This window comes from Heterodontus francisci, unplaced genomic scaffold, assembly GCF_036365525.1.
Source record: "Heterodontus francisci isolate sHetFra1 unplaced genomic scaffold, sHetFra1.hap1 HAP1_SCAFFOLD_43, whole genome shotgun sequence".
Lineage (NCBI taxonomy): Eukaryota > Metazoa > Chordata > Chondrichthyes > Heterodontiformes > Heterodontidae > Heterodontus > Heterodontus francisci.
In genome coordinates this window covers 20,350,123-20,369,622 of record NW_027141852.1, presented here as the reverse complement: position 1 = coordinate 20,369,622, position 19,500 = coordinate 20,350,123, and the positions used below count along the sequence as shown (strand labels likewise).

Sequence of the window (19,500 nt, the reverse complement as noted above, 5' to 3'; positions counted from 1 at the left end):
CAGAATGTATCGTTCACTTTCACAAAGTACTAGTGAGTGAATGGTACAGAATGAATCCCAAATTCACAAACTGTACTAGAGAATGGCAGATCCAGTGCCAATGACCAATTCAGAAAGAATTCCAAATTTACACATGACACTAGAGATGGAGAGATACAAAATTAATTCCACATCCACACTCTGCGAGAGACTGATCGTTACAAAATGGATCCAGAACGTGCAGACAGTGCCAGAGACTGATCGTTACAGAATGAAATAAACACTCACATACAGTACCAGAGATGACTGAAATGGAATTGATACCACACACATATGTGATACCAGTGATGGAGCATACAGAATGAATCACACACACATAACAGGAACAGAGATAGAGTTATACAGAATGAATCTCACACTCATGTGCAGTACAACAGATTAACAGGTAAACCAACAACCTCAAACACACATACATTACCAAGGGTCAGTTCAGAATAACTGCAAAACTCAAATAATGTGTTAGAGGCTAAAAGATACAGATGAATACAAAACTCACACACAAGATACCAATAGATACAGCCTGAAAACTGCACTCAAACACAGTACCAGATACCGACAGATAATGAATGAATCCCACACTCATACTCAATACCAGAGACTGACAGATGCAGAATGGATGTCACACTAAACTTCGTCTTAGGCAATCCCTCGGTAAGGAGGATGACTTCCTTCCACTCCAGGGTTGTGGGTTCTTAGGTAACTGAATAGTCCAATTCTGGATCCAGACACTCGGCCACAGGTGGGGCAGATGGTGCTTGGTGAGGTGGGATAATGGGATTCTCCAATTTCCAAGTACTCCTTCCACTGTTTGCATTTGGTTGCTTACTGGGCATGTCGACGAATTTTGAACTGGCTGGCACCTTCGCGGATGCTTCTTCTCCATTTTGGGTGGTCTCAGGCAAGAGATGCCCATGAATCAGTGCAGATGTCACGTTTTTTCAGGGAGTGTTGAAAGGAAATTCTTGTAACGTTTGCTCTGCCCTCCTTGTAGCCTCTTGCCCTGACGGAGCTCAGAGTAGAAAGCTTGTTTTGGGACTCTGGTGTCGGGCATGCGGATAATGTAGCCTGCCCAACATAACTGACTCACCATGACCAGTGTCTGGTTACTGAGGATGTTGGCCTGAGAGAGGACACTGATATTGGAGCGCCTGTCCTGCAACTGAATTTGCAGGATCTTGCGGAGGCACCACTGGTGATATCTCTCCAGGGTTTTGGGATGTCTGCTGTACAGTATCTATGTTTCTGACACATACAGGAGGGCAGGTAACACTGCAGCCATGTCAACCAAGAGCTTGGTGTCTGATTTGAGGTCTTTGTCATCAAACATTCTTTTCCTCAGATGACTGAAATCTGCCCTGACACACTGGAGGTGATGCTGAGTGTCATTGTCGATATCTGTCCTTGGTGACAGGAGGCCCCCAAGGTATGAACAGTGATCCACATTGTCCAGTGGTTCGCCGTGGATCTTGATAGTCGGGGGGCAGTGTCAGGGAGCAGGTTGGTAGAGGACCTTTGTCTTCTGGAGGTTTAGCTTAAGGCCAATTATTTCATATGCCTCTGTGAATGCATCGATAAGGGTTTGAAGCTTGGCCTCTGAGGGTGTGCATATGCCAGCGTCATCAGCATACTGCAGTTCGATGACAGAGGTTGGAATAGCCTTGCATCTGGACTGGAGGCAACATATGTTAAATCGTTTCCCAGCAGGTCTTGCAGCATCTGTGGAAAGAGAAGCAGAGTTAACGTTTCAGGTCAGTGACCCTTCTTCGGAACTGGCAAATATTAGAAATGTCAAAGGTTATAAGCAAGTAAGTCGGGGGTGGGGCAAGAGATAACAAAGGAGAAGGAGTAGATTGGACAAGGCCACATAGCTGACCAAGAGGTCATGGAGCAAAGGCAAACAATATGTTAATGGTGTGTTGAAAGACGAAGCATTAGTACAGATAGGGTGTTAACGAACTGACGATTGAACAGCAGCAAGTACAAACATGAAAAAAAAACAGTGGGTAAGCAAACTGAACAAACTACAATGAAATGAAATGAACAAAAGGAAGAAAATTGTAAAATATGTAAAAAAGAAAAAAGAACTAAAAATAAAAGTAAAATGACGGGCCCCCGTCCTTGACTACATTCCAATGCATGGTACCCACCGTGCTGTCAGCACAATTCCTGACTGACAGAGACTGAAAAGGCAAACTCACAGCTAAAAATCCATAAGGCCGCTTGCGTATATGGAATTCCCGCCGAAATTCTAAAATACGGCAGAGAAGCACTCTTGACACAAATACATGGTCTCATTTCTCTCATCTGGAAGTAAGAGAGCATGACAGGGGATCTCTGAGATGCCGTAATTGTGATCATCTTCAAAAAAAGGTGACAAGACAGACTGTGTTAACTACAGAGGGGTATCCCTGCTGTCCACCACAGGGAAGGTCATCACAAGAGTCCTTCTCAACTGCCTCCTCCCCGTGGCTGAAGACGTCCTACTGGAATCACAATGTGGATTCTGTCCATCAACAGACACAGTGAACATAATCTTCACAGCAAGACAACTTCAAGAAAATGTAGGGAGCAGCAGCAACCTTTATAAATGGCCTTCTCTGTCCTGACAAAGGCCTACGACTCGACCAACTGGCAGGGATTATGGAACGTCCTCCTCAAATTTGGCTGCCTGGAGAAATTCGTCACCATCCTCCGATGACTGCATGAGGACATGTAAGCTGTAATCCTTCCCAACAGCCCTACCACTGAACCAATGCTAATATAAACTGGGCTCAAGCAAGGCTGTGTCACCACACCAATGCTCTTTTCTATCATCCTCGCCACAACACTCCACCTCATCTCCTCACACTCACATTACCAGAGACTGAGAGACAGAATGGATGTCAAACTCACACACAGTACCAGAGTATGAGAGATACAGAATGAATCCATACAGCACCAGACACTGAGAGCTACCGAATGACAGAACACTCTCAAACACAAAAGAAGAGAGTAAAATAATTGAATTAACTGCACACTCACCTACAATAGCAGAGACACAAGGACACATAAGTGTCCTCCCAACAACAGCCAGGACATTTCCAGGGAGGTTTACACGGGCAGCGGCTCTTTCAATAAAAACTGGGTTTGGAGAGAGTCTTTATGAAATATACTTCCTGATTGCAGGTAGGGTGTTTGTGATTGGTTGCAAATCTTTAATCTGATTGGATGGGGAAAGACACCAATTAGAGAATTACAATATAAAACCTTTGTGACATCACTTCCAATCACCCAATCACAATCTTTACTTTCCCCCATCCGTCAATAGCATAGAGCTGTGGGATTGTCTATTTAATCCGCACTCGGAAGGGGTTTGGTTTATTTCTGTGTCTGAAATTGGAACTGAAGATGGTTGAGGAGAAGAAGAAAGCTCTACACAAACATCAGTAGCGCAGTCTCAATCAACGGGTGGGAATCTGAAAGTTTCCCGATCAAATCTGGAGTCAGACAGGGCTGTCCTCTGTCCCCGGTCTAGTTTGTTTGCTGTGTTGAACACTTTGCTGAGTCGATGAGGAAGGATGCGAGCATAAGAGGGGTGACAATCCCAGGCAGCGGAGGCACTCAGGTCAAAACCTCCCTGTACATGGATGACGTCGCCGTTTTCTGCTCGGATCCGCTGTCCGTGCGCAGACTAATGAGCATCTGCGACCAGTTCGAACTGGCCTCGGGAGCCAAAGTTAACCACGGCAAGAGCGAGGCCATGTTCTTTGGCAACTGGGCTGACCGATCCTTTGTCCCCTTCACCGTCAGGTCAGATTACCTGAAGGTGCTGGGGATATGGTTCGGAAGGGCCGGGGCGTGCACCAAAACATGGGAGGAGCGAGTAGCCAAGGTACGACAAACGTTGAGCATGTGGGGGCAGCGATCTCTCTCCATTGTGGGTAAGAACCTGGTCATCAGGTGCGAGGCGCTCACGTTGTTGCTCTACATGGCGCAGGTCTGGCCTATACCCCACTCCTGCGCCGTGGCAGTCACCCGAGCCATTTTCCGCTTCGTCTGGGGATCTAAAATGGACCGGGTCCGGAGGGACACGATGTTCAAATCTCTGGACAAGGGCGGGAAAAATGTACCCAACGTGGCCCTCATCCTGATGACCACCTTCGTGTGCGGCTGCATCAAGCTGTGTGTATATCCCCAGTACGCAAACTCCAAGTGTCACTACGTGCTGAGGTTCTATCTGTCCCCGGTGTTGCGAAGGATGGGCCTGGTCACATTGCCGCGGAACGCACCATGCAGTTGGGCGGCGCCGTACCACCTATCCTTCGTGGAGCAGTTTCTGCGGAAAAACACCTTTGACCACCGGTCCATCAGGCAGTGGTCTGCACGGAATGTCCTCAAGGCCCTACGGGAAAAGGAAACGGTAGATCCTGTCGGATGGTTCCCCGAGCAGACCGTCAAAGTCATTTGGCGGAATGCCTCATCACCAGAACTTTCAAACAAGCACCAAGACGTAGCTTGGCTGGTGGTGAGAAGGGCCCTCCCCGTCAGATCCTTCATGCACACCCGAAGTCTCGCCCCCTCCGCAGAGTGCCCCCGCGTTGGCTGTGGTGGGGAAGAGACGGTCGCCCACCTCCTCATGGAATGTGCCTTTGCAAAGCAGGTGTGGAAAGAGATGCAGTGGTTTTTGTCAAGGTTCATCCCAAGCAGCTCTGTAACACAGGAGTCTGTGCTCTCCGGGCTGTTCCCAGGGACGCACACCGAGACAAACATCATCTGCTGCTGGAGGACTATCAATTCGGTGAAAGACGCCCTTTGGTCTGCCCGAAACTTGCTGGTCTTCCAGCGCAAAGTGTTGTCCACCACCGAATGTTGCAGACTGGCACATTCCAAGGTCCAGGACTACGTGCTGAGGGACGCACTAAAGCTTGGGGCAGCCGCAGCAAAGGCTCAATGGGGAAAGACCACAGTGTAAGGTTCCCCCACCAAGCTGGACTGAGGGGCTGGATCAATGGGAAACCCCTCGAACTGTATCGTTAATATTCTCAATTGCTGTAAATGTAAAACTGTAATTGACATGACAATTGTGAAACAGAAGGGTTGGGAAGAAACTCATGACAGTATTGAAGGAAACTGATCTCCCTTGCAATGTTTGTATTTTTTGGTGCTGTTTGGAAACTGTTTGGCAATGTAATTTTTACAGATTTTTATGAATAAAGTATATTTTGGAAAAAAGAAAGAAGAAAGCAGCTCCTAAGAAGGGCGCCAAGAAAACCTTAAGTAAACCATCAGCAAAGGGCGGCAAGAGGCGGAGAAAGTCGAGGAAGGAGAGTTACTCCATCTACATCTACAAAGTGATGAAGCAGGTTCACCCCGACACCGGCATCTCCTCCAAGGCCATGAGCATCATGAACTCGTTTGTGAACGATATTTTCGGGCGCATCGCGGGTGAGGCTTCCCGCCTGGCCCATTGCAACAAGCGCAGAACCATCAGCTCCCGGGAGATCCAGACCGCCGTGCGCCTGCTGCTGCCCGGGGAGCTGGCCAAGCACGCCGTGTCGGAAGGGACAAAGGCGGTGACCAAGTACACCAGCTCCAAGTAAAACTGCACAATGGACTGAAAAACATCCCAAACACAACGGCTCTTTTAAGAGCCACCCACAATCTCTCTGAAAAAGCTACAACTTCATCTCTATGGTATCGATTTGTTTTGTTTCTTATATATGAAAGGTCTGGAACTTTCTAATTGCCTTTGTGATCTCTGTTTTATCCCAGGTATATTTGGGTGATTCACTTTCACTGTCTGTGAGATCTTTGTGTCTCTACTTAATGATGCCGTGTAAATTAATTGCTGACCACTGACCGCAAGTGCGCTTTGATTTCAGACGCGTTCATATTCGGCCCCTTTCCTGTATTCCGCTAATAAAAGCTGACAGATCAGTTCTCAGTCACTTGTTTCCCTTGTTCAAGCTTGGCCTCAATAATTAATAAGTACATTATCTGGAAACCCCGCTGTTGTCGGAAACCTCAGTCTCACATTTCAACTCCTGACAATAAAACACTTTCTCTCCGCTTTTGTCTCCCACAAATAGGTTCAATCTAGAATCAGTGATTCGGTATCTTGACAAAGATTGACCTGAAATGTATCCGTTTGCAGAATGCTGTGAAAGAGACTTTCTGCCGCCGCTTACAGACTGTTTCAAAAAGGACTGAGAATAAACCCGAATAGATACCAGATTGGAAAAGTGTATCTGGAACTTGTGACAATGTGTGGAATAATACAAGAGAAAGAGTTTAAAATCTTTGCTGTAAAAGATCTTTGCTGACAAATATCATTGAAATGTTCTGATCATGTTCATAAGATGAATTAAAGCAAATTTCTCCTTTGTCAAAACCGTTGTTTCCGGCACTGATATTGGCGGTTTTTTAAAAATTGAGTAATCAGTAATAATCGACCAATCGGAGGCAATAGCTTCCTGTGTTTCTGTTTATTATCGGGGTTTGGTTTAAACTGACTGGGCGTCGGGTTCCAGCCAATTACTGCTCAGGGCGGTTCCTCACAGAGTTTAAAAAGGCGGATGTGCAGCAGATTCAGTATTAACAGTCTGTGTGTCTCAGATTGTGCAGAATCCGTTGAGAAAATGGCCCGGACAAAGCAGACAGCGCGTAAATCGACCGGAGGGAAAGCTCCTCGCAAACAGCTGGCTACCAAAGCGGCCCGGAAGAGCACTCCAGCCACGAGTGGAGTAAAGAAGCCTCATCGCTATAGACCCGGCACTTTGGCTCTGAGGGAGATCCGCCGCTACCAGAAATCCACTGAGCTCCTCATCCGCAAACTGCCCTTCCAGCGCCTGGTCAGAGAGATCGCTCAGGACTTCAAGACAGACCTGCGCTTCCAGAGCTCGGCCGTCATGGCCCTGCAGGAGGCCAGCGAGGCTTACCTGGTGGGGCTCTTTGAGGACACCAACCTGTGCGCCATCCACGCCAAGCGAGTCACCATCATGCCCAAAGATATCCAGCTGGCCCGCCACATCCGCGGGGAACGCGCCGAAAACCCGGCTTCAGTAACAAGTGTAACAAGGGCTCTTTTCAGAGCCACCAAATCAGCAAAGGAAAGAGCTTCCATCTCTGTTCATCATCAAACACATTAGATTGGAGGGGCGGTCACATGGTTTCTGTTTTGTCACATCACTTTCCCGAAAGGCCTGTCGGACTGAGAGCTGATCTGGAATTTAGAAAGCAGCATTCCCGGAGACTCATTGCTGTTCAGCACAATCTCAACCCTGCTCCTGGGATCCGTTAGCTGACATTTGGGGAAAAGAAATGGATCCCAGTTTTATTTGGAAGGCATTAATGGAGCCAGCTCCGTTCACATGAGGGTTATTTACAAACATTACCCAATGAGTTCGCTAATAGTTGAATCCCTTGGAGATCGGTACACAGGACATGTAAGGCAGCTCGGTCACACTGACTCGAACCGCCAGTTCCCCGGGGTTGCAAACCCTGACACTGCGGGGAGAGAATCCCCGACTCTCCCGCCGCCGGGGGAGTAGACAGCTTTGTGTCCGGAGAATAGGGAGGGCCGGGGGGGAAGGCACATATTAAAGCGCTGCAATGGACTCAGCTCCCGTGTGTGAGCAACTCTCAGATTCCGTCCTCTGGGAACAGTGCGGTCTGAACAGATCAGGTTAGGAGAGAAACATACAGCCCGAGAATGGCCTCTTCCTGCATTGACTCTGCTCCGGGAGCAAATTCTCATTGAGAAGCCGGAGAGAGAGAAAAAACAGAATTCAAACTGTCTGCATGCGAAACAGGTCAATCCACTGTTACAATAACTCCATCTCTGATTCCCTCCTGACAGTAACCAGCCCTTTCACAGAGACTGTGGGTGGCTCTGAAAAGAGCCTTTGGTTTATTAGATGATATTTTGGCCGCTTTACTTTTTCTGGGAGCTCTGAGCACTGGTTTTCTTGGGCAGCAGCACGGCCTGGATATTAGGCAGCACCCCACCCTGAGCGATGGTCACTCCTCCCAGCAGCTTGTTGAGCTCCTCGTCGTTGCGGACGGCCAGCTGCAGGTGTCTGGGGATGATGCGGCTCTTCTTGTTGTCCCGGGCCGCGTTCCCGGCCAGCTCGAGGATTTCAGCGGTCAGATACTCGAGCACAGCAGCCAGATAGACCGGGGCTCCGGCACCCACACGCTCAGCATAGTTACCCTTTCTCAGGAGTCTGTGAACACGGCCCACTGGGAACTGCAGTCCAGCCCGGGAGGAGCGAGACTTGGCCTTGGCCCGAGCTTTCCCGCTGGTCTTTACTCTTCCTTTTTTTTTTAATTTCCATAATATACTTTATTCATAAAAATGTGTAAAAATTACATTGCCAAACAGTTTCCAAACAGCACCAAAAAATACAAACATTGCAAAAGAGATCAGTTTCTTTCAATAATGTCATGAGTTTCTTCCCAACCCTTCCGTTTCACAATTGTCATGTCAATTACAGTTTTACATTTACAGCAATTGAGAATATTAACGATACAGTTCGAGGGGCTTCCCATGGTTCCAGCCCCTCAGTCCAGCTTGGTGGGGGAACCTTACACTGTGGTCTTTCCCCATTGAGCCTTTGCTGCGGCTGCCCCAAGCTTTAGGTCGTCCCTCAGCACGTAGTCCTGGACCTTGGAATGTGCCAGTCTGCAACATTCAGTGGTGGACAACTCTTTGCGCTGGAAGACCAGCAAGTTTCGGGCAGACCAAAGGGCGTCTTTCACCGAATTGATAGTCCTCCAGCAGCAGTTGATGTTTGTCTCAGTGTGCGTCCCTGGGAACAGCCCGGAGAGCACAGACTCCTGTGTGACAGAGCTGCTTGGGATGAACCTTGACAAAAACCACTGCATCTCTTTCCACACCTGCTTTGCAAAGGCACATTCCAGGAGGAGGTGGGCGACCGTCTCTTCCCCACCACAGCCAACGCGGGGGCACTCTGCGGAGGGGGCGAGACTTCGGGTGTGCATGAAGGATCTGACGGGGAGGGCCCTTCTCACCACCAGCCAAGCTACGTCTTGGTGCTTGTTTGAAAGTTCTGGTGATGAGGCATTCCGCCAAATGACTTTGACGGTCTGCTCGGGGAACCATCCGACAGGATCCACAGTTTCCTTTTCCCGTAGGGCCTTGAGGACATTCCGTGCAGACCACTGCCTGATGGACCGGTGGTCAAAGGTGTTTTTCCGCAGAAACTGCTCCACGAAGGATAGGTGGTACGGCGCCGCCCAACTGCATGGTGCGTTCCGCGGCAATGTGACCAGGCCCATCCTTCGCAACACCGGGGACAGATAGAACCTCAGCACGTAGTGACACTTGGAGTTTGCGTACTGGGGATCTACACATAGCTTGATGCAGCCGCACACGAAGGTGGTCATCAGGATGAGGGCCACGTTGGGTACATTTTTCCCGCCCATGTCCAGAGATTTGAACATCGTGTCCCTCTGGACCCGGTCCATTTTAGATCCCCAGACGAAGCGGAAAATGGCTCGGGTGACTGCCACGGCGCAGGAGTAGGGTATGGGCCAGACCTGCGCCACGTAGAGCAACAACGTGAGCGCCTCGCACCTGATGACCAGGTTCTTACCCACAATGGAGAGAGATCGCTGCCCCCACATGCCCAACTTTTGTCGTACCTTGGCTACTCGCTCCTCCCATGCTTTGGTGCACGCCCCGGCCCTTCCGAACCATATCCCCAGCACCTTCAGGTAATCTGACCTGACGGTGAAGGGGACAAAGGATCGGTCAGCCCAGTTCCCAAGGAACATGGCCTCGCTCTTGCCGTGGTTAACTTTGGCTCCCGAGGCCAGTTCGAACTGGTCGCAGATGCTCATCAGTCTGCACACGGACAGCGGATCCGAGCAGAAGACGGCGACGTCATCCATGTACAGGGAGGTTTTGACCTGAGTGCCTCCGCTGCCTGGGATTGTCACCCCTCTTATGCTCGCATCCTTCCTAATAGACTCAGCAAAGGGTTCAATACAGCAAACAAATAAGACCGGGGACAGAGGACAGCCCTGTCTGACTCCAGATTTGATCGGGAAACTTTCAGATTCCCACCCGTTGATTGACACTGCGCTACTGATGTTTGTGTAGAGCAGTTGGATCCAATTGCAGATTCCCTCCCCAAACCCCATTTTGGAAAGCACGTCCATCATGTAGGTGTGCGATATCAACAATCTCACAAATACCTTGACGAAGAATGGTTATTTTCCGCAGCATTTACTGTACTTATAGACTGAGAACTCATCTCATTGGTCGGTACTTAATTCACCTCATTTGCCTATATTCTTCACCAATCAGGACACTGACAAACGGAAGAGGGCGGGATTTACCCGCCACACTACCAGAAGCAGAGAATTTGTCAATTTCACAAAGCCCGCCAATTTCATTCTCGGAAAAGAGCGGATTAAAATAAATGTCACCCTTAGTCAAAGATTTCAAATCCCTTCTCTTTTTTTTGTTTTATTCAATTCTTTCCGTCACCAATCACAAGCGCGGTTTAAAAATGTTGTGTAAATTGTGGTTCATTCTACAATCGTTTACAAACTGTTCCAGTTGGGAATAAATCCCTGTTCATAGCATTTCCCTGAAGGAAAACACTCAGTTTAGTCTTCAATCAGAGCCCAGTGTCCTTCTCTGAAAAGAGGAAGCCGGATCTGCTCAATCTGCTCTGTTCCTGTTCCGGCGAGTTGCTGTGAATAAAACGATGAATCAGTTCACATTTCAGGAATAGAGTGAAGGGACTAAGGTCTGACCTTTACAGCTAAAAACAGCTGTTAATGCAGTCATTGAGGAGCTGTGCAATAATAACAGCTTTTAGCAAAAAAAGCGAAGGCGGATGAGCGGATTATGTGTCCGTGTACAGTTTATGGGACAGAAGACACAGGTACAGCAGTGGGAACGTTATTATGTTATACATTGTTTTAAAATAATTTAATAGAGATGTTCGGATGCAGCTTTTTCAGAGAGATTGTGGGTGGCTCTTAAAAGAGCCTTTGTGTTTGATCTGTTTTTCAGTCCATTGTGCAGTTTTACTTGGAGCTGGTGTACTTGGTCACCGCCTTTGTCCCTTCCGACACGGCGTGCTAGGCCAGCTCCCCGGGCAGCAGCAGGCGCACGGCGGTCTGGATCTCCTGGGAGCTGATGGTGCTGCGCTTGTTGTAATGGGCCAGGCGGGAAGCCTCACCCGCGATGCGCTCGAAAATATCGTTCACAAACGAGTTCATGATGCTCATCGCCTTGGAGGAGATGCCGGTGTCGGGGTGAACCTGCTTCATCACTTTGTAGATGTAGATGGAGTAACTCTCCTTCCTCGACTTTCTCCACTTCTTGCCGCCCTTTGCTGACGGTTTATTTAAGGCTTTCTTGGCGCCCTTCTTCGGAGCTGCTTTCTTCTTTTCAGGCATCTTCAGATTCAATTTCAGACACAGAAATAAACCAAACCCCTTCCGAGTGCGGATTAAATAGACAATCCCACAGCTCTATGCTAATGAGGGATGGGGGGAAAGTAAAGATTGTGATTGGGTGATTGGGAGTGATGTCATAAAGGTTTTTTAACTGTAATTCTCTAATTGGTGTTTTTCCCCATCCAATCAGAATAAACATTTGCAACCAATCACAAACACCCTTCCTGCAATCAGGAAGGATATTTCACGAAGATCCTCCGGCCCCAGTTGATATTGAAAGAGCCGCTCCCTGTGTACAGCTCCCTGGAAATGTCCTGGCTGTTGGTGGGAGGACACTTATTGATGATTCTCTGTCGTTGTGTCTCTGCTATTGCATGTGAATGTGCAATTAATTCCACTGCTTTTAGTCTGTGGTACTGTGTTTGCACATGTTATGTAATTCGGTAGCTCTCGGTCTCTGGTGCTGTATGGATTCCTTATCTATCTGTCAGACTCTGGTACTGTGTTTGAGTATGACATCCATTCTGTATCTGTCAGTCTCTGGGATGGTACGTGAATTTGGGACTGACTCTGAATCTGTCAGTGGTTCTGTATGTGTGGAATTCAAGCTATCTGTGTCAGCATCTCACAATATGTAGGAGTTCACGATTTATTTGTCAGTCTCTGGTAATTTTGGCAGTTACTGAATCTGCCAGTGGTACTGTAGGAGTGTTTGTGATTGATTTTGTATGTGTCAGTCTTTGCTACTACATCGGAGTGTGGGATTAATTTTGTATCTCTCAACCTCTGGAAGTGTGTGAGATTGTGGGATGAATTGATCAGCAGTCAGTGGTGCTCTATGTGAATGTGGAAATCATTCTGTAACTCCGTCTCATATTGTCATGTGCGAGTGGGAATCACATGTATCTTTTAATACCTAGTGGTGTGTGTGAGCATGGGATTCATCCTGTACTTGTCGGTGGTACTGTATGCATCTGTGGGATTGATTCTGTACCTTTCAGTCACTGGTATTGTGTATGAAAGTGAGATGAATTCTGGATCTGCCACACACTGGTTGTGTGTGTGTGTGTACACGTGTGTGTAAGAATATAATAAGATACGAAATAGGAGCAGAAATAGGCCATTTGACCCATCAAGCCTGCTCTGCCATTCGATAAGATCATGGCTCTTCTGATTGTGACCTTAATTTCACCTTCCTGCCTGCGCCCATAACCATTGATTCCCAACCATTGATTCCCATGTAGATCAAAAATTTGTCGAACAGAGCCTTGATTCAATGACTCAGCCTCCACAGTCCTCTGGGGAACAGAATTCCAAAGATGAACAACCCTCTGAGAGAAGAAATTCCTCTTCATCTCCTTCTTGAATGGAAGACCACTTAGCTTGAAACTCTCGCCCCTACATTCCCCCACAAGGAGAAACATCCTCTCAGCATCTACCTGTCCAGCCCACTGAGAATCTTATAGGTTTCAATAAGATCACCTCTCAATCTTCTAACTACAGTGGGTATAGGCCCAACCTGCTCAACATTGTCTCATAAGGCAATCCTTCATCACAGAAATCAGCCTAGTGAACCTTATTTGAGTTGATTCCAATGCAAGTATATCCCTCCTTAAGTAAGGAGACCAAAACTGTATGGAGTCCTTTAGTTGGGTTGTCACTAATGCCCTAGACAGTTATAGTAAAACTTCCCTACTTTTATACTCCATTCCCCTTGCTAAAAATGCCAACATTCCATTTTCCTTCCTAATTACTTGCTATACCTTCATGCTAACTTTTTGTAATTCATGTACCTGGCACCCAGATCCCTTGGTGCAGCAGCATTCTGCAGTCTCTCTCTATGTAAGTATTATTCTTTTTTTCTATTCTTCCTGCCAAATTAGACAACCTCACATTTTCCCACATTATACTCCAGCTGCCAAACTTTTGCCCATTGACTTAACCTATCTATATCTCTTTACAGACACTTTATCCTCTTCATAACTTTCTTTCCTATCGATCTTTGTCACATCCATAAATTTGGCAACAATACACTTGATCGCTTCATGTAAGTTATTAATATAGACCATACATAGTTGAGGCACCAGCACTGATCACTGTGGCACTCCATTAGTTAGATTGCGAAAATGAAAATGCCCAATTTATCCCCACTCTCTGTTTCCTGTGAGTTAGCTCATCCTAGATCCATGTGTGTATAGTCTTCAGTTTGTATCTGTCAGCATCGAGTGCTCCATGTGAGTTTTGGACTCTTTCTCAATCTCTCAGTGCTACTATTTGTGTGTTAGATTGCTTTAGATGACTCAGGCTGAGGAATTGTGAGTGAGTGCAGTCATCAACCGATGCCTTTCAGCACCTGGCACTGAGCATGTGTTTCAGCATCACTCTCTATCTGGCAGTGTCTGGTACTCTGTATGAGTATGGGATTCATTATATAATCTTCTGTCCCTGGGACTGTTTGCAAGTCTGGATTCATTCTACATAAAATGTCAGCACAGCAACAGGCCACTGATGTGGTCGGTTTTAAGCAGATAATACGTTTGAGGTTTTGCCTAGTATTAAATATCTGTCACTGTGAACACAATAGTGAAAGATAATGTATCCCACAATCTAATACCGGATTGGTGTGCAAGTGTAACTCAGACTGTACGAAGCAATTTGATCAGTGTCATTCAGTCGGACAGTGAGAATTTTGGACTTGCATGTAAAATGACCCTATACATCTGGAACTGTACAGTATCTTCCATCTGACACTATATGTGGTTTTTGGACTGGTAGAAAACTTATAGCTCACTAGACAAATCAAATTTATATTGTATCTTTTAGTTCCACAATCCAGATAAGTTTTAAACTGGAATCTGAGTTTGTATCTTAGGTTATACTGTTTTTCATAATCTCTCAATCTGATTATGCAGTTGAGATATGGACTAGTGTCCAAATGTGGGTGATGCAGTGGTTAGCACCGCAGCCTCACAGCTCCAGTGACCCGGGTTCAGTTCTGGGTACTGCCTGTGTGGAGTTTGCAAGTCCACCCTGTGACCGCGTGGGTTTCCGCCGCGTGCTCCGGTTTCCTCCCACAGCCAAAGACTTGCAGGTTGATCAGTAAATTGGCCATTGTAAATTTCCCCTAGTGTAGGTCGGTGGTTGGAGAATGGTGGGGATGTGGTAGGGAGTATGGGATTAATGTAGGATTAATATAAATGGGTGGTTGTTGGTCGGCACAGACCCGGTGGGCCGATAGGCCTGTTTCAATGCTGAATCTCTAAATAAAAATAAATACATTATGGGAATTAATACTGCAACTTCTAAACTCATAACGTGTAAATATTTAGCTGGTATTTAACCTGAATCTCAGAGTACATTATTGAGGTTAATTCTGTAACTTTGAAACTGGAACCACGTGCCAGTTCTATATGTATTTAAATTGTAGCTGAGGTTAGTCATAGAGTCAGAGTTATACAGCATAGAAACAGGCCCTTCAGCCCATCGTGTCCATGTCAGCCATCAAGCACCTATCTTTTCTAATCCTATTTTCTAGCACTTGGCCTGTAGACTTGTATGCTATGGCATTTCAAGTGCTTATCTAAATTATTCTTAAATGTTGTGAGGGTTCCTGCCTCTACCGCCCCTTCAAGCAGTGTGTTCCAGATTCCAACCCCTCTCTGGGAGAAAAGGTTTTTCCTCAATTCCCCGCTCAACCTCTTGCCCCTTACCTTAAATCCATGCCCCCTGGTTATTGACACCTCTGCTAAGGGAAAAAAAGTTTCTTCCTATCTACCGTATCCATGCCATTCATAATTTTTTATACCTCAATCAGGTCCCCCCTCGGCCTTCTCTGTTCTAAGGGAAACAACCATGGCCTATCCAGTCTCTCTTCACAGCTGAAATGTTCCAGCTCAGGCAACATCCTGGTGAATCTCCTCTGCAACCTCTCCAGTGCAATCACATCCTTCCCATAGTGTGGCGACCAGAACTGTACACAGTACTCCAGCTGTGGCCGAACGAGCATTTTATACAACTCCATCATAACCTCCCTGCTCTTATATTCTATGCCTCGGCTAATAAAGGCAACTATCCCATATGTCTTCCTAACCAACTTTTCCACCTGTGCTGCTGCCTTCGGTGTTCAATGGACAAGTATACCAATGTCCCTCTGTACTTCCTGTGGTCCTTTCATCTATTGTATATTCTCTTGCCTTGTTAGTCCTCCCAAAATGCATCACCTCACACTTCTCAGAATTAAATTTTATCTGCCACTGCTCTGCCCACCTTACCAACCCATCTATATCGTCCGTAATCCAAGGCTTTCCTCCTCACTATTTACGACACCCACCAATTTTCATGTCATCTGCGAACTTACTAATCATATCACCTATATTCACATCTAAATCATTAATGTACACTGCAAACAGCAAGGGTCCCTGCACCAATCCCTGCGTACACCACTGGTCACAGGCTTTCAATCGCAAAAACAACCCTCGACCATCACCCTCTGCCTCCTGCCAATAAGCCAATTTTGGATCCAATTTGCCAAATTGCTCTGGATCCCATGGACTCTTACCTTCTTGACCAATCTCCCATGTGGGACCTTATCAAAAGCCTTACTGAAGTCCATGCAGACTACATCAACTGCTTTAACCTCATCTACATGCCTAATCACCACCTCACAAAATTCAATCAAATTTGTTAGACACGATCTCCCCCTGACAAAGCCATACTGACTATCCCTGATTGATCCCTGCCTCTCCAAGTGGAGATTAATCCTGTCCCTCAGAATTTTTTCCCAATAGTTTTCTTACCACTGATGTTAGACTCACTGGCCTGTAATTACCTGGTTTATCCCTGCTCCCCTTCTTGAATAATGGTACCACATTCACCGTCCTCCAGTCCTCTGGCACCTCTCCTGTGGCCAGAGAGGATTTGAAAATTTGTGTCAGAGACCCTGCAATCTCCTCCCTTTCCACACATAGCAGCCTGGAATACATCTCATTTGGGCCTGATGATTTATCCACTTTTGAGCCCGCTAAAACCGCTAACACCTCCTCCCGTTCAATGCTAATTTGTTCACGTATATCACAATCCCCCTCCCTGATCTCGACACCAACATCGTCCTTCTCCATAGTGAACACAGAAGAAAAGTAACCAACCAAAACCTCGCTTACATCCTCCGGCTCCACATACAGATTGCCACGTTGGTCCCTAATGGGCCCTACTCTTTCCCTGGTTATCCTCTTGCCCTTAATATACTTATAAAATGCCTTGGGATTTTCCTTTATCTTGCCCACCAGTGTTTTTTCATGCCCCCTCTTCGCTCTCTTAATTACTTTTTTTTTAATGTACCCACCCCCACCTGCACTTTCTATACTCCTCGAGGGCCTTTGCTGTTTTCAGCCCTCTGAATCTGCCATAAGCCTTTTTTTTTTCCTTATTCAATCCTTGATATCCCTTGACATTCAGGGTTCCCTAAACTTGTTGGTCCTCCCCTTCATCTTTACGGGAACATGTGGGCCCTGAACTCTCACTATCTCCTTTATAAATGACTCCCGCTGGTCTGATGTAGACTTTCCTAGAAGTAGCTGCTCCCAGTCCACTTTGGCCAGATCCTGTTTTATCATATTGAAATTGACCTTCCCCCAAAACAGTACCTTTATTTCCAGTTCATTTTTGTCCTTTTCCATAACTGCCTTAAATCTTAGAGTTATGGTCACTATCCATGAAATGCTCCCCCACTGACACTTCTACCACTTGTGCGGCTTCATTCCCCGAGATTAGGTCCAGTACCACTTTCTCTTGCAGGACTCTCTACGTGCTTGCTCAAAAAGCTCTCCCGAATGCACTTTCAGAATTCCACCCCCTTTAACCTTTTGCACTACGACTATCCCAGTTAATATTGGGGAAGTTGAAATTCCCTCTTATTACCCTATTATTTTTACACCCCTTTTAGATTTACCTACATATCTGCTCCTCTATCTCTCCCTGACTGTTTGGAGGCCTGTAGTACACTCCCAGACAAGTGCTTGCCCCATTTTTGTTTTTAAGTTCTAACCATATGGCCTCATTTAAAGAACCTTTTAATATATCATCCTTCCTTACTGTAGTAAATGATTCCTTGGTCAATAGTGCAATGCCACCTCCTCTTTGACATTCACCCCACCCCCTCCCCCTCCCCCTTCCCCTTGCCCCCATTCCAGTCCTTGTCACACCTGAAGATTCTATACCCTGGAATATTGAGCTGTCAGTCCTGCCCTTCCCTCAACCATGTTTCTGTGATAGCAATATCATATTGCCATGTGTTAATCAACGCCCTCAATTCATCTTCGGAGTTCTGAAGAAGGGTCACTGACCTTTTATTTTTTTATTTAGAGATACAGCACTGAAACAGGCCCTTTGGCCCACCGAGTCTGTGCCGACCATCAACCACCCATCCATACTAATCCTACACTAATTCCATAATCCTACCACATCCCCACCTGTCCCTATATTTCCCTACCACATACCTATACTAGGGGCAATTTATAATGGCCAATTTTACCTATCAACCTGCAAGTCTTTGGCATGTGGGAGGAAACCGGAGCACCCGGAGAAAACCCACGCAGACACAGGGAGAACTTGCAAACTCCACACAGGCAGCACCCAGAATTGAACCCGGGTCGCTGGAGCTGTGAGGCTGCGGTGCTAACCACTGTGCTGCCCCAAATGCCCTGAAATGGTAACTCTGCTTCTCTCTCCACAGATGCTGCCAGACCTGCTGAGTATTTTGAGCATTTCTTGTTTTTAGCCCTCAATTCATCTGCCTTACTTGTAAGACGCCTTGCGTTAAAATAGATGAAATCCAGCCTTCCATTATTCGCTTGCAATATTGTGGGATTGACACAGTGATAATTCGATAGTGAGAGAGAATTTGGACTGGGATTTATGTATCTACCTGTCAGTGGTACTGAGTTGGGTTGACATGGAAACAACGTCTGGCTCTCCTGCTCTGTTTGATTGATGGATTGAAAATGTGTCTCTGGAACGATTTCTGCTGTCTGAGACTGTGGAACTGATGACCTGTCTGTGTCTCTGCGCTGTGTGTGTGATAATGTACGGACTGTGTGTGAGAAGGAGCTGGTGGTTGGGCTTTGTCTGTGAATGGCTCTGTGGTGTAGTAGACAGCACGTCACTGTTATATTAAATATACATCACCATCCAGTTGATGAAACCCTCCATTCTTTAACCATTGCACTGCCCCATGACAGGTAGATGGGGGAGGGGAGCGCAGGTGCAGATTTCTGCAAGAATTCACCAAACAAAAACATCAAAAAGTTCCAGCACAGAATTAGGCCATTTGGCCCATCGTATCCACACCAATGCAAAGGCAGCAATCCAGTCTAATCCCATAGTTGTTTATTGGACAGTGGGATGTGGGGAGTTACACAAAGAGAATCTATTATAGGCACCAGGTGAGAAGTGTGAAGGACACATTTTAAACAGCGGCTGTTTGGTTTCGCTTGAACGGTTAGACCATGGGAGCGGGAACTGGAAATCTGACCTGTGTAAAAGTCCCTGCTCCGTCGGTCAGTCCTATTCATGGCCCAGTGGATTGTTTCTGGATGTCATTTAATTGTTGTAAAATGGCCAAAGCCCCTGGTATGCAGTAGCTGGGGGCTGCAGGACTGCAGTGGAATCAGACACTGACTCTGTTTGTGTTGCTGGGTTTCCTTTGTGATTGTTCATAATGATTATTAATTGAAAAATTGTTTTGGTCACTTTTGTATCTTCTACCACATCTCTTCCTGAATTATAATAAATACATTTCCTTTCTACAGGCAAATACTTGATGGAAGCAGAATAAATGTCGTGATTCCTCGACACAAGAGGAAGTGCAGCCAGCTCCTCACACACAGTAAGTACAGTATCACTCACAGAGAGCAGAGACATCAGTTCCACAATCACCGACAGCAAACGTAGTCAGACCGGCACTGATCCCAAGTTCCAGACACATTTATTCAATCCAACAGTCACACAGCGCAGGACAGACTGAGGTTGGTTCCATTTCACCCCAAC

The 19,500-nt window shown here is 46.6% G+C and overlaps 2 protein-coding genes and 1 pseudogene across 2 annotated transcripts; 2 read left to right on the top strand and 1 right to left on the bottom strand.

Moving 5' to 3' along the window:
• Positions 1 to 5,270: 5,270 nt before the first annotated feature.
• On the top strand, positions 5,271 to 5,618 carry LOC137365017 (histone H2B-like; the record flags this gene model as incomplete). Its single annotated transcript, XM_068027889.1, has 1 exon — positions 5,271 to 5,618. A coding segment is annotated over one exon (348 nt), but the record flags the coding sequence as incomplete, so codon positions are not given.
• A 1,002-nt stretch (positions 5,619 to 6,620) lies between these two features.
• LOC137365012 (histone H3-like) lies at positions 6,621 to 10,567 on the top strand. Its single transcript, XM_068027883.1, has 2 exons — positions 6,621 to 7,088; positions 10,352 to 10,567. The coding sequence occupies exons 1-2, from the start codon at positions 6,657 to 6,659 to the stop codon at positions 10,565 to 10,567; spliced, it is 648 nt and encodes a 215-aa protein (XP_067883984.1). The 5' UTR covers positions 6,621 to 6,656.
• Positions 10,568 to 11,082: 515 nt separating this feature from the next.
• Positions 11,083 to 18,298, bottom strand: LOC137365011 (histone H2B-like; annotated as a pseudogene).
• Positions 18,299 to 19,500: the final 1,202 nt, after the last annotated feature.